This window comes from Branchiostoma lanceolatum, chromosome 13 (assembly GCF_035083965.1).
Source record: "Branchiostoma lanceolatum isolate klBraLanc5 chromosome 13, klBraLanc5.hap2, whole genome shotgun sequence".
In the NCBI taxonomy this organism is placed as follows: domain Eukaryota; kingdom Metazoa; phylum Chordata; class Leptocardii; order Amphioxiformes; family Branchiostomatidae; genus Branchiostoma; species Branchiostoma lanceolatum.
The window spans coordinates 10,201,551-10,216,985 of record NC_089734.1 but is presented as its reverse complement, the minus strand read 5'-3'; the positions used below and the strand labels follow the sequence as shown (position 1 = coordinate 10,216,985).

Here is a 15,435-nt window from a genome sequence, read left to right as displayed (position 1 = left end):
GATGAACTTTTGATTTGGATGAAAACGTCAGCGATGAGTTGAGATGCATTGCAATCGTGTCAGAAGTCCATAAATCTCTTCAATAAGCGCTCATCTGTTATGGCTGAACGGTATAAAGAAAAGAAACAGTCTTCAACGAATAACTTACTCAGTGATCATCCGAGTACGTATAGTAAAAGTATCCTTGTCTGCTTTGTCACTTCTTTCCCATGGCCAACGTCAGTGACAACATCAATGTAGATATTTTGCAATAGTTTTACGTTGAAGTTGTACAATATTTGAGTCAGTTCGAAGTAGTGTATACATTTTGTGTTCACTAAAAACAAGACCTCCTTGTTGAAAACCAAGCGGCTTCTTTTGGATAAGGCCAAGGCTGTCCTACATTTAACTCGTTCGATGAACATTTTAAGTGCAACGATCTGTAGCCCCATTTTCGCGCTGTTGGTTTTGTAAGAGCAATGACTGTATTCAGACATGAAAATACGTTGATTTACTTGTTTTCGACCAACAGACGTCCCCTCCCTCTCAACCAAGGACGGAAAGGCAAGTGAACCAGTCAGAAATGTCTTCTTCCCGGCCAGCTCGGAGAAGGTCATCGGTGATGTGTGGGATGTAACACGGTGGTTGTCCAAATAAACAGCCCTGCTTAACGGTAGCGGCCTCAGGGGCATGTTTACCTGGGAGGAGGAAGCGCCCGGTGGCTGTGGAAGCGACCTGTGTCACCCCAGAAACCAGAGATGGCATTTAGATCTGTCTGATGACAGCAAAGGCTGAGGGAGGGGGATCTATGGAAAAAATACTTCCGTTCATCACAATGCTTATCTTGTCGGGATTCTGACTTGAACTGACTTGAACAAATTCTACATTTCTATGATTCATAGAAATATAGAATTTGTTCAAGTCAGTTAAAGTCAGAATCACGACCACTGCAAGTTCGTAGTTGCTGCAGCGGCACGTGGTGCAACAGGTGGTAGCTGCTTGGTACATGGTGCAAACAGTTGTACTTCAGCTGTCCAGATGTCAGCAGGTGCATCCAGCAACTGAGTAGCTAGGTTGTGTAGCTGTCAGTTTCTGAATGACTAAGGAGCTTCAAAATTTGCAATAATTTTGAAGCTTCCTGGAGTGACTGAAGCTTAACAGTTGCTTTCAGGTGTGCATACTTCTTGAAATGCATTATCCTTACAGCTGTACTCAACTGCATTCCACAGTTGTACACATATGCAATCCATAGTTGTACACAACTGCATTCCATAGCAGAATCCATCTACATTCATAGTTTCGTGCGTGCATGAACCAGTGAGAGAGCATTTAGCCACTTGGTAAGAACATCCCGCTTGGGCCAGCTTGCTTGTCTATTTGTTTGTTTGTTTGCAGGTGTTTTCTGGGTATCATTATGAAGGATTCTTAACCATTGTGATATAAAATACCCACAACAGTCTCGTTTCAAACTGTAGCTTCCTTTGAAACTGCAGATTGAAAGCTTCTGAATCTTATGGGGGTATAAACTATACAGCCTTGGCAGTTTTTACTCACCAAGTCCTATCTAGTTTATCAAATAGAATGAGTTTTTGACAGTACATAAAGGTCACTGACTGTGAACGATAGGCTTTGTAGGAATTATCTTACCATTGATAACTGAACCAGAACCTGAACCAGAATCATAACCAGAACAAGAACTGTGAAACAATAACATCATTTTATTTTTTACTCATAATGATTTGTTTTACCTGATCATCTTGTATACTGAATGCAAAAGAGCACATCAGTTCTTGAAGAATTGCTTTTTTCCTGCATATCTTGTTCTGTGTTTTTCCTTGTCTCTTCATGTTCCTTTCTTGTCTTGTCTTGAACCTGTTCTTTCCAAGCAGATGTAGCATTCGGCTCAGTATCTTATGCATGTTTTTGAGGCATTTTCTATGTCTTTCTAGTGCGGGAGGGAGGTTGCCTGGGTACCATCTTAGTTTATCGGGGCTCCCATACTCCTCTCTTACAAAAGTCTGTGAAAGGAACTATGGGAGAACTGTAAACTAACTAAGATGGCACCCAGGCTAAGAGTAGCCTGAGTGTCATCCTAGATAGTTCCAGGGCTCCCATACTCTCTCTTCTACGTGAAGGGAGTATGGGAGCCCTGGAACTATAGGATGACACTCAGGCTAGGCTAGGAGGAAAGCAAAGAGGTAAAAACACTGACTAGTAGAAAGACGTAAAAAAAATGCCTCAAAACATGCGCAAAGCACTGAGCCAAACCTTGCATCTGCTTGGAGATTATGTATTGCAACTGTGCTCTTCTGTATCATCAACACTGGATGTCCTGTTCTCATCCTGTTCAGTGCCAGGTATTTCATGGTTCTGTCCTGTTTGTGTCTTCTTCACAAATTTGCCCTGTACGAACACCCTGGGCACACACAGTCCTTCCTTCTTGTTCACAGTTTCCCTCAAGACATACTCATTGCTCACCACAGAGAAACCTGCAGCCGTGAACAACTTAGCAAGTTCATCTGTAAAACAAAAAATCAAGACCAAAATTGATGTGCAGGCCATTCAATTTCAAAACATACTAGAGGCATTAAGATGTTTCTTTAGAAATGATTGGTTGAGGATATGACGTTCACGAGGATAGGGTTTTAATATGAATTGCATAACCAGAAAATCGCGAAATGATATTGTATCAAATTGGTGAGTGCAAGTTGTGTGTCACAGTTTGCACATACTTTTGCAGCTATCACAAAGTGGCCCAAGAGGACTGCAAACCTTCCAATAGAAATACCATCGAAGTTAGGTGAGCAACAACAGGTCAGGATTTGAACCCTCAACCTTCTGCTCCAAAAGCACCTGGCAGATTGATAAACCACTGGACACCAAAGAATCTAAACTACAAGTGATAATCTAACATCAAGTTTGACAGTCTCCATTTCTGACCAGTAGCCAGCTCCATCATTTCTCCCACTCAATCCTGCTGCAGATGCTTACACATACAGCAAAACAACACTGTCAAGTAAACAACAAGAAAAGGATACAAGTCCCCACAAAACCACACCAATCACCTTCCGGCTTACTGAGAGGGTTTGCCATTGTCCTGCTACTGTCTGATGTTCCGAAATGACTCAACACACGCTGTCACCCCAGTAAACAGAGCATACTTCATTTCAAAGTATCAAAACATCATAGTTTCAAAGCACTGACATTCACAAGTAAACATGAAGCCACCGATCAACAGTGTGGATCTCGCATGACCTTGCACAGTTACTTGTCACTTGGGTTGGGTCATTAATTCTTTTCATATGACTTCAAGTCAACACTGAACTTGTCAAAGTACCAGTACATCTTTGCTGTTGTACAGTAACCGTTAACCTGTTTGCTCAGTTATTTGGTAATTTCTCCTCCTAATTAACATTATTCTGCAGTATTTTAAGAATTGAATACTCTCCAAGCCGAGGTTTGACTCCGGTTGGTTTTTGACATGTTTTTAGGCGTTTTAAAAAGAAAGCCCAACAAAAACACCTAAAACACTTCAAAAACCAGCCAGACCCAGCTTGCCTTTGCTTGGAGAGTAAGAATTGAAAACTGTACATGTCTGCAATAGTCTGTTTTCATGAGAAAAGTAACTGAAAAGAAATATGTCTTTACTTCTGTGGCCCGCACTAGCATAACCCCGACCCTATTACTACACATCAAGTTAAACTGTCAACCACAGGAGAGTAAAGAGTTGTAGAGGACTGAAACATTCTGAACTGCTTGTCTATCTCACCCACTGTGTGCTCAGATGTAGCGATGCACTTGTTACAATCTGTCAATATTGGCTCTTGTCGGCCGACCAAAGGGTACTGGGAGTCGGTCAGTCTGAGGTCTGAGGTAAAGAAGTTACACTTGCCTGAAGCCTCTTAAAGGCCCTCTTTGTATGATCGGCTAAAGGAGGATGCTGAACTATCACGAAATATAGGACAATAGGCCATAACAGCTTTCAGATCTCACAATACATTTTTAATGTCACAGTTGTATAAGGTACCTAAACTTGTTAGTTTTGAATATAAGTGCAATTCATCTGTAAACTTTAAGGAGGAAAAGTTCCTAACACCGAAGTATTGAGAATCTCCTTTCTTTACTACATCCTTGTATCCCCACACCATAGGTTTGACCTATCAGGCATGTCTGTCCCAACTAAAAAAATGTATCTTTATGACGTTTTACTAATTAGAATACAACATGTATGATAAAATCCTGGAAGATACAAAAATGGTACAGGAAACCCCCCCATTGCACTAGGGCGAGACCTAGAATTTGACAAAGCGCTCAACAAATTGCATGGCCCCCCAAAAAAACTCTTTAACGCTTTGTGTGTTTTGTTGTCTTTTCAGTCATTCTTGTACATTTTACATGATATTCCAACTGTGAAGTCAAGGGTTACACAAATCCAATTTATGTCTCAAAGAGGCCTCAGCGAGGTCTCAGCGCAATCGCCGTCTAGTGGAATGGGGGCCTAAAGAAGCATTGGTTGCACATTTAACAGGCTTGGCCCTGTTTCCTCCTACAACTTTACACGTCGCAAAGTTTCCTGGCAGTCAACAGAGGAAGTGTCACCTCCCGTCCCAGACATACCGTCTCCACTTTCCCTTTCATCCTGCCCGTACCACAAATATTGAGACTTGTTACTGTAGCGAGCTGTGTCCAACTGACCTATAGATACAACTGTGTAAACATGTGTCAGAAGGGAAGTTACTGAAACTGCAGCTGAGGACATTTCAGGTTTAATATGTAAACAATGTTAAAGACAGTTGGCCTTTATGCTGTGAACTTCACTGCAAGTGTGAATATACCCTTTCGTGGACATTTTCTTTTTCTTTTCTCATCATAAAAAAGTTTTCATGAGATAAGGAAAAACAAAAGAATCATTCTTTTTTATCTATAGACCGGACCAGTACTAGTGTTGTTGATTTGTGTTCACAACCTTTTCGCCAATAGAAAACCTAAATGAAAGCCAAAAGGGAGAAAAATTTTGGAAAACATGTTCAATTTTAATTAAATTCACGTCTAGTTTGTTACAAAATTGAAGAATAAAAGGTTTAAACATTGTGTCTCATGCACACAAAGTTTTACATTGCTGGCTTTCACCATTACGTTTACTGGCTGCAAACAATACAGTGGTGTCAGACTACTATGGGTTCTCCTCCCTCTGTCAAACATATCAGAAAATTGCCAAAATATTGAAGACAGGAAGCCTTCAGTTTGAGGTGCAGCTTATTATGCCCTTGAGTAACCTCACTTGTTTGCGTGAAGCCATCCTATGTTGGCTGTCAAAAGGGGCAACACTTTGAAGTTTCAGAAAGGGGTTAGGTGAGGTTAAAGATTATGGAAATCAGTGTATCGTTTCTCTACTGATTTGTTCCCTGAAAGTTCTGTACTCATGCACCTTTTCTTGAGTACACCGAGCAGATTCTGTGGGAAAAACAGGCGAAGCTACAGTATAACAACCATCATTTCTACAGACTGTCCATCCTCATTTAAGGGGATGGATCCTCTACGTGTCAGTAACTTATACCTCCTTCTCCTTGCTGCCTTTCCATAGACATTTTCAGTAACACTTTTACACACTACTTGCTGGAGAAAATACTTTGGATCAAGAGTTAAACTCTGCTGTTAGCGGATTCACTAGAAATTTTCTTTAGATGGTGTTTTTCATTTTAGATTACTCTTTCTAAATTACCCATGTAGTTCACCACACAATCAGCAAACAAGAGGAACTGGATAGTGTTGTTTGATAGTGTTGGCTTGAAAAACAAGGTTTTCCCTTCCTGAGGCCCATCCCTTCAGCTGTATGTACCCATCATTTTGCAGTCCACATCAAATCCTGTGGAACAGTTCCCAAATATTGGCGAGCAAGGGCGGCACATCAGAGGAAACTGGGGTGCCAGGAAGTCTACAAGCTGAAGGTGCGAAGTTTACACATTTACTACAACCCCAAGTGGACCCATACCACAGCCCGGAATGTCCATTTTACAGAGCTGGACTGAACTTGGAGCAAACTGTGAACAGTGTGTAAAAATGCATTCAAGTATCAAAGTTATCACACACCCAAGACTTGACGTGCTCCAAAATTTGCTTTTTCCTAGAACAACTGTAGAGTGGAACTCGTTGCAGCAAGGGCATCCTCACTCAATAGCTTTATACAATACTTAAAGTTGTATGTGCAAAGGTTGGGTGTGAGAAGTCGTTCAGTGTAATATAACCAGCTGCTGTTGTGCCACATGCCTGTAAAGCTGATACCTGCTACACTAAGGACAGTTATACCGGCTGTACTGATACAGATACAGAAATGGAGGAAAATAAGCGAATGGTCTCAGTAAAGAGACTGGGGTAGCCTTCTTTAGCTACCTGGTGGGAATCTCCTACCTAAAAGAATTGTAATATCGCATAGACCAATAAATGGAAAATTTAGGACAAAATATCTTCTACAGCATAGACGGCAGAAAATGCTAATAATGTATGCAAATCAACTGTTTTGACTACAATGTAACATACAGCATGTAAGCAATACAAACCCAACAATATTGCAGTTTTGTCTTTTTACTTTAGGCATACATTTGGCTTAATCATGTTTTCTCTTAAATATGGTCTACATAATACATTGCCCTTTTTTCTTCGCTTAGTACCCTAACCTACCTGTGGAAAAGTAGTATGCTCTGGTGCCATCTTGGCGGACATAGAAACTGTCGGCCAGCTTGTGTCCTGGGGCGAACCTGAACATGGCGTGGTCGTACAAGCCGTAGTCGCGGAACAACACGCAGCCACCTGGCTTCAGAACCTGCACAGAAACAGGAGGTTTTATAAACATTTCATGTCAGGGTAGAATAAATACTGGTGGTAAAAATGTCATTATTTGTGGAAAGCGTGATCATTATCAGTAAATCAAAGTAATAAACTCACCACTAGAAATACATGTAAAAGTAAAAGGGGAGCCCTATGTTCCGACACCCCTACATTCTAAGTCCAAGACTTCTATTAAAGTTACCCGGTAAGGTTAGGTTAGGTAATGTCGGATCATAGGGGTGTCAGGACATAACCAAGTAGAAAGGGGCTCTGATCATGTAAACAAAGTTTATTTCTGTTCAGTATGCAAAAGATCAGTGTAAAAGTAGCCAATCATCTTAGACCGATTTGCACAGCATGTAGCTCACCAAAATCTTGCTGACTTTCTATTTTCGTACCGTTCAACAGTCAGTGTTATAAATTGAGGGTTGTGCAGGTGGTTATGTCCGTACACAGACTGATTGGTAGTGCATGCAGTTAACCTGCCAGTTAGATTGGACGGTGCAGATTGGATTGTGCAGGTGCGTACGGGGGAGGGCCGGTTAATTAAGGGAACAGCAGGGTAAGTTCATCAGCCTGCCCCACGTCATGCTGGGAAGGCATCACCTCACCATAGCAACCAGAGGTGTCAGAGATGTTGACTTCCTTTTCTTGAGATTAACGTCCCCATGTACCAATTAATCACTTTCTCTTACTTAAGACTTTCACTTCTGTTTGCAACCTTTTTTATTTACACTTTTTAAACTTCTCACCTTCTTTGTCCATAACTTAGTTTAAAAGAAAGGTTCAGTTCAAATGATATTGAAGGTATTAAAAAGAGGAATTCATAAAACTTCAACATTGTTTCTAGAAAGTGAACTTGAATACAAAAGCATACTGTAACACATTTTTCAGTCTATAAACATTTTAGTTAAAGATGGTGACAATAAACAAGGCTTTTACACAATTTAATTCTGACGACTTAACACAAAATCTATATCAAAGAGATACAAATGTTTATGTCACATTGACAGTGAAAATGATTAGTACTTCAAGGTCAAGGTAAACACCTTCCCCACTATTGTGTTGTTGATGGCTGTTCCTACACCTTTCTGACAGATGACAGTTAACAGTACCCAAACAAAGCCCCCCACCCGGCCCTACTGTTTGAAACTTGACAGGTGAGAGGGACTGGGTGTTAAACTAACGATTTCTGCCGAGAAGCCAATTATAGTGGCAGCAGCCTGCAGGGACCATAATTGACTTTCTGGCATCCCACATAATTTCTCGGTTGGATAAAATCTTTCAGAGAAGTCGAACATTTCACTGTAGGGTCAACTGCCAGTCCTTGTATAAACAAAATTTCTTGTTTTCCACAATGTTTTAATGACAAGGCATAAATTTCAATGTAACTGCTATATCACCATGACCTGTACTAAGATTGCAAGGGCATACACTACAATACAGATCTTTCATTCATTCATAAAAAGTTTGGAACACTGAATTACTACTTGTTGATACTTGTGGGGAATGCCACTTTTAAAAAAATCTTTAAAACTCTACCCTACCTTACCTACCCCTACCAGCAAATTCTACTTTTCTTTGCTTCATTCCCTACATCCACAACACTTTGTCATACTTTTATGAGTTTGTCTAAATTCAGTGAATGGCATGTTTTTCATCACTTTGGTGGTCCTACTTAAGTTATAAGAAATACCTGTGGTTATTGAATTAAGGATTAAACTACATGGTGCCTAAATCACACAAAAAAAGTTTTTCATTAAAGCATGAAGATAGGATTTCTGCTTTTACTTAATTGGATTATAAGACCACTACATAATTAATCTCATAATCCTGCTAAGGATTAGTAGTTAATCTACTTAGAAGTCAGACCATTTGCTTTTGCAGCTGACCAGTGGTGAACAACAGATTAAATCTTACATCCTGTGTTTTTAGTAGTGTAACAATTAAAAGGGTCTTGTTAACAAATCAATTATCAACTTATTGTGGATTGGGTGCACACACACTCTGGTGGAAAAAAAAGAAAATTTGGACATTCTTACCAATCCTGACAAATATCAACTCATTCCATTTTTCCATTCTTGAAAAAAGAACCCAAATCATTTATCAATGTACAATGCAGGGAATAACTTGTGCATACTCCACTGTTAAGATCTAGCCTGAGTACCATCCTCCGTAGTGACCGCTGGCTCAACGCTTTTTGTGGTTAGCCTGAGTACCAACCTCCATAGTAACCGCTGGCTCAATGCTTTTCACTTACTAACCATCGTGGTTAGCAAGCAAAAAGCATTGAGCCAGCGGTCACTATGGAGGATGGTACTCAGGCTAGTTAATCCCAGTTTTCAGTGTCTCCACAACAGGCTTCAGGGAGTATTTTGACATTGCAGGATTTTTCTGCTGATGATGATTACACAGCACTTTCTGGTGACTGTACTGTATTTCCAAACATGAACATTTTGCCTGAAGCCTGCCATGGAGGCTTACAGTGCATCACTGCTTATCAAAGACCATCTCAGCATCTCAGTAAAAATCATTGGCCATGATTGGGATTTCTCATTTGAAGGGGGAAAAATAATCTCCAAGCAGATCTATCGTTGGCAATGACAGTATCCAAAGGCCAATAATGCTGCTTTTGCCCTTTGGATACTGTCATTGCCACCAATAGATCTGCTATAGATTAGGGGAAAGACACAATGCAGACTTGAAAATTGAGTTTTGTGTCTATCGTGTGAGTTTAAAGTACCCACCCTATGAATATTCTCCAGTGCTCTTGGCATTGTGTCAGGATGTAGAGCACTCAGGACGAAAATCAGCGTAGCCATGTCCACACTGGCGGCAGGCACGTTGGCTCGGAGGTCGTCCTTCGTCAGGTCACACTGGAAAGCGTTGCAGCGGTCTGGTGCGCACCGAGGATTGTCCTGCGTACAGTTGGGAAGAAATCAGACAAAACGTCACAGCAACATACTCTTTGATATCTTGCATCATGTTGTTATCTTGACATACAAAACAAAATAGGCAAGATAGTATTTTGCCTTTCCTATTTTGCCGAGGATACAACTTAGTCATACCTTTATGTTAACATTCATTAACATTAATCCACCGGGTTACATAAATCAGCCAATTTGAAGAGGTTTGAGAGGTCTCCAGTGCAGCTCTCTCAGGTATGCACAGTTTAGATATACTAGGGGTGCATTATAGGGGGGACGTTAGGTTTAAGATGTGTTTGGATGTATCTTTTCAGGGTGGCAGTAGCAATATGTACGCTGGTGGAATTATTTTAATAGATATTACCTTTTTTATCATGATGGCTTTCAACTTTTTCTACATTTTCTAATAACTACCATGTATCATAACCTTCAATGAGAACTAGCGATGGTACCCTAATCTTAGGCATGTCATATTTCCTGAACACCTGTAAGTCATCAGGACTAAGGTAACCCTGCAACCCTACCCTGATTGTACCTGTTGTTTGTTGAACTACTGGGTTCATTTGGTTTGTAACATACACATAGAACTGGTCCATTTACTCCCAATGTTATACACATGTCCAGGGATTGCCCTATATGCATGGTTCTCCTTTCACCTATATTAACTAATCTTTGATGATACGATGCATGTGTGTTCATGTGTCATATGTCATATTCTCATACCTACATACATGTATATGAAAATAATGATTTTCAAAGCTATGAAACAAAAAGTGTATGCATATTTCTAAGCGAGGCAAAGCTGACTTATTATATTACTTAGGAGAGTTCAGAATATCCAAGGACCCTCAAAATGACTCAGTATCTAAACCTGTCTAGTTTTGGTTCTAGCATGGAAACTTTTTTAGAATCTTTGTTTGTTTGAACCTTGATTAATTGATGAAGTTAATGTTTCACATTGTTTTCAATGTTTAAAACTGTCCCAAGCAAACAATTAATGTTGACAGCTTTTTCTTAGCAAGACACAAACAGAATTTCGCTTTATCATTAGCAGGAAACACAATATGAAAGCTGGCTTACTAAATGGTTCTGGTAGGTAAACATCTTCTAACTGGATTAGAATTGTTTTCGGTTACTTGTCAAACAAACGTACTCCATAAAATTAGGTTAGACCTTTGTTGTCACATAGCGTCTAATGTCTACTCAAAATTGCAATTACTATTAAGTGGGATCAATTGGTATTTAATAACTAAGCCGATATCTTCAGGGCACGCCCCGAACCTTGTCAGAAGTCATACTGTATCAGGTCTGTTTCTGTTAACCTTCAAATAACCTTGGAATGACCTTGCCTGGTAAACTTGAGCCACCGCCGGGCTACTTTGATATCAGAACCCTTGGCCTTGCTTCAAAACTAATTTTTTTCTCTTCTTAAACTCAACTTGCAGAAACCAGCTGAAATGTTGAATTCCTCATAAGAAGCCAAGTTGGCCCTAGAAACTTTTCAATCAGCGGCCAAGAATGTCTCAGACTTCAAATATCAAGCTGAGGCAAACTTGGCCTTTGCAGGGGTAAAAATAAGTAGGTTCAATTGGTTCTTAATACACAAGCAATGGGAGGGCGGTCCTCTGAAGCTAGATGTCAGGCAGTATTGTCACTACAATCTATCTACAGCACAGAAACATTAGTACATAAGCTGATGCTGTAGTCCCTAGCTAAAGAAAATTATTGAAAAAAAAATACAATGTATCAGATAGGAAAAGGCATGACAGAAAATGGGGTGGGGGACTACATTGATTAGGGAACATACACATAGAGGAGTATATACAGTTTAAACCTAAAGAGGTTGGTTAGAGTTAGAACCTACACACCAAGATGAAAATTCATGTACAATGTATGATGTATCCATTGTCACAAATGAAAGAACATAAAAAATGACATTTTCAATGCTATATGTAATACAACCAAAAGATAAGCTTACATCCTGCCAGCCTAAAGCAGAAAAGCTCTCACCTTCGACCTTTCATGATATGATTGAAACATTGTCGAGTCGATTAGTATCAACTTTCAACGAGATAATTGGATATTCCTATTTTCCATTCTGGGCCCGTAAATAAGAATATTTTAATCTTGTTTCTGTGATATCAATATTACAGGCGGTAAGCTCTTTTGTGAGTCTGGAGACCTGGTTTACACAAACGTAATACAGGTCACTTGAAAACATAATTACAACCCGTTACCTGACTCCAATAGCGCAGGAGGACCGCTTTGAAGTTTGAGCCTTTGTTTTAAGGCTTCAATTTATCAAAGTCGCAAACCTTGGGGGTCAACACAACGGCTAAGTGTGTCAATGATGTCTATAATGATTGTTACGGCAGTTGTGAGTCAGTGTAGGCAAATGCAGATAGAAAAATCTTTACTCATTTGCGTCAACATGTTTATTTCAAATTTAACCTTTAGCACACTGAAGTAGCTGTTTGGCACCCAATTCCCCATTGGTCAGAGTTAGGCAGCAGGGAGAAGGTTAACTAATACTGGTGACTATGAAAGTGGGTGCATTAATATAATAATTGTGAAGAGACAACAGACATTGACAGTTATTAGCATAGGTTATGAAGTAAATATGCTGCATTGTGGTAGCATGAAGCAGCCTATTGAATAGCAATCATATTTCATAAGTGGCCAATAATTTAGTAACTGGCAACATTTATTACATCAATGAGTAATGTTTTTCTGTACAGTTTTGAAACTGTGATGAAACTCCCTCTCTTTAGGGGACAGGATGCTTGTTATTTGTGTAAAGTCAAAACTCAATTTAAACTGTTGTCGTTGGAACTAGTAACAATACAGAGTCCACTGTGTGTGGGCCCTTTCAATTTGTACCAACCCAGCATGAAGAATATAAACAGTCTAAACTTTACTATTTTTACAATTAGGTCTCAGCAAGTTAATTTGATGAATGACATCTTCTGCAGACTCCAAATTCAATGCAAGAGCATGAAATAAAAAATGAGATGGGCAAAAAAACAAGATGCCTGAATTTTCAATATAGAGAGTATAAATGTTGTAACAGGAATTGAATTGCATTCAAAGCACATTAACAACTTGAGGCTATCACAGTTAGTGTTACAGCATGCAAGACGTTTTGTGATACTACAACAGACAACATTTTACGAAACATCTTCCAATTTTCTGTATTTTCTTGTCATGTTGGTCCATGCCAAATTGTCATTTTTCTCAAAATTGGGCGAAAATCAATGCGCACAGATGTCATCCATAAAATTCACTTGCTGTGGCCTAAATAAGTAGAAAGATGGTTCCATGTTCAACAGAGTTGACTTTGCATCGTGATAACTACCTTGACAAACTGCACAGCTCTGGGTGAGAAGTCACAGGCATGGATGAACAGAGAAGGATTCTCCTGCAGTAAAGGGAAGAGAAAGTTGCCCACCCCACAGCCAGCTTCCAGCAGAACTAAAGGAGCATCCTGGAAAAAACAAAAACAAGTTGTCTTCATCAAGAAACTACAGGGGCATCTTTACTTGTATCAGAGTTTTGTCCAAAAACATGAACACTTGCTAGACTAGAAAGTCACCTGATTGCCAACCCTCTAGGCTATGTCTGGTGAAAGGTATGACAAGTACTTAAAAGAAATACTGTAAATGCATTTAAGTTTGCAGTGATTTACTTTTGCGGTAAGGAGACAATTAAATCTGTCGTTTTCAAGTTCACAACAGTGCAAAAAATGTGAACATAAATGATAAAACCACTGCACCAACAAAATGTCAAAAATTACAGTATATATGATGATAACCAGCTGCTGTTGTTGTTGTTGTGTGCCTATAAAGGTAGTGTTACAATTTGACTTTTATTTTTCTTTAGTCTCATAAGTTTATTTCAATAAGCAACAACTGTCTACACCTATACTGATAGCCTCTCTAAATGTAGCAGTTTAGTTGCTTAATGACACTGATGAAAATCAGGAATCTGAAAGAAAGCTATGAGGGATAAATTTGGAGGCTGAACAACCAGGAATACTCTTGGGGCCCATATCTAGAAAGGGTAGCCTGGCAGGGTAGCCAGGCCTGGTGGACAACCCAGCCTTTTCTATAAAGCCTAAAGTGGACACCCCTTATGTATTTAAACTTTTTTCACATTACATGTACCTTCTGACTGTTTGCTAGTTCCGCAAACTCTCTGGCCGTCCAGTGGCGATCCTTAAAGAAGTTTGTGGAGTTCCTTTTGTAGAACAGGTCCCAGTTTCTCTGGGCTTCCTTCTCCAGCTTCTGCTGCTTAAAGTCTGATACTATCTTGTCGTCCTGCTTCTTTAACCTGTCCCTGTCCTCATCTGTCAGTGTCCTGGGGTGGACACTGTCTTTCTTCTGGAATGGGACCTCCATAAACGTTGGAGTACTGGAATCTTCCATTACACATAAATGGCAGCGCTAATTCTTGTCGCTGGAAGATATAATAAAATTTGCAAACAAATGAGAAAAAAAAAAGATACCAAAAAATATTGATAGTAAAAAAAGGTATCAATTTTACCAGAGGCAAGATGTTAAATGTCTAGTTCCCATTGCTATCTAACGCTTTATTCAAAAGCAATGACTTAACTCCTACACAATTTTATTGTTGCACACTCGTCAGTGGAAACCCAAGGGGGTCAAAGTATATGTTTATCAAAAAATTATGTAACGTTAACTGCCAACAACTTGACATTAACACTTAACATATACTAGAGGTAGAATGACTGAATTTGATAAATTGTAAATAAATTTGTATAGGGTGGTATGAATTCATGGGGACAGTCCTATGTTCCGACACCCCCTACATTCCAATACCCCTATAATGTAAAGGATTAGGGTTAGGGGGTGTCAAATTTATTTATTTATTAACCTTCACAGAATGAAATCTGAGAGGTGTTGGCAACAAGATCGATGCATCCTTTACAACTACAAGGCCAACACCTCCAGAGTACATTAACGGTATAAGAGTAGAGTAGAGTAGAGTAGAGTAGAGTAGAGTAGAGTAGAGTAGAGTAGAGTAGAGTAGAGTAGAGTAGAGTAGAATTAAAATAGAGTAGTATAAAAATGATATCATACAAAAGATGACAAAAGAGAGACCAATGCTACAGTAACAAATAACCATGTGAACAGCTGGTCCTAAGATATTTGGAAAAAAAGTTAGAATCTAGTAAGAGGTCAGAGGTCAATCGACCAAACTTGATATCTGATAAATTAAATCCTGATTAATATCAATTCAAAAACAAGAATTGAATTGGAATGGCTGAAAACATAGCAGCAATAACATCGTTTTACATTGACGCTGCCGTAAATACTTTTACTGAAGACGTAGACGCTAAAGGTGATGGTAACGTTACGTTTCGTAGGATGGACCAAGGATGGACGCATGTGTAACGTATGCTACGTACCAGAGAATGTATGCCATGTATGCATCCCCAGAGCAAGTTCCTTACAGGGCTACTTCAAGGTGGAGACAGAAAGAGACAAACCTTATGTCACCATACCATATAGAGTACCGATATTTCACCGGGAAGAAGCGGAAGAAGCATAATTCTCAGAAATGTGTGCGAAAGATGATCACTTCCTCTAAATTACCGCCATTTTGCGAACTTTGATCCTTAGACCAACACACTGTTCTGAAGGGAGCTTATTATGAAAACTTACTACTATTAGGGACTACATTT

At 39.5% G+C, this 15,435-nt stretch overlaps 1 protein-coding gene across 3 annotated transcripts; it reads right to left on the bottom strand.

Annotated features, from left to right (window-relative positions):
• Window positions 1–1,679: 1,679 nt before the first annotated feature.
• Window positions 1,680–15,362, bottom strand: LOC136447507 (tRNA N(3)-methylcytidine methyltransferase METTL6-like). Of its 3 annotated transcripts, none has more exons than XM_066446501.1 (6): window positions 15,160–15,362; window positions 13,895–14,186; window positions 13,087–13,215; window positions 9,552–9,722; window positions 6,658–6,799; window positions 1,680–2,498 (listed from the first exon to the last, which is right to left on the bottom strand). In XM_066446501.1, the coding sequence occupies exons 2-6, from the start codon at window positions 14,153–14,155 to the stop codon at window positions 2,266–2,268; spliced, it is 936 nt and encodes a 311-aa protein (XP_066302598.1). In that variant the 5' UTR covers window positions 14,156–14,186; window positions 15,160–15,362; the 3' UTR covers window positions 1,680–2,265. The 3 variants fall into 3 exon arrangements, with proteins under 3 accessions (XP_066302598.1, XP_066302599.1, XP_066302600.1); XM_066446502.1 differs by having other exon boundaries at window positions 15,241–15,362; XM_066446503.1 differs by having other exon boundaries at window positions 15,256–15,361.
• Window positions 15,363–15,435: the final 73 nt, after the last annotated feature.

Excerpts from the sequence above, each read along its gene's own strand:
- LOC136447507 (XM_066446501.1), bottom strand. The coding sequence starts at position 14,155 with ATGGAAGATTCCAGTACTCCAACGTTTATGGAGGTCCCATTCCAGAAG. Across the intron at positions 13,216-13,894 it reads AACTAGCAAACAGTCAGAAG|GATGCTCCTTTAGTTCTGCT; the intron begins GTACATGTAATG and ends TGTTTTTTCCAG. Across the intron at positions 2,499-6,657 it reads AGCATACTACTTTTCCACAG|ATGAACTTGCTAAGTTGTTC; the intron begins GTAGGTTAGGGT and ends TTTGTTTTACAG.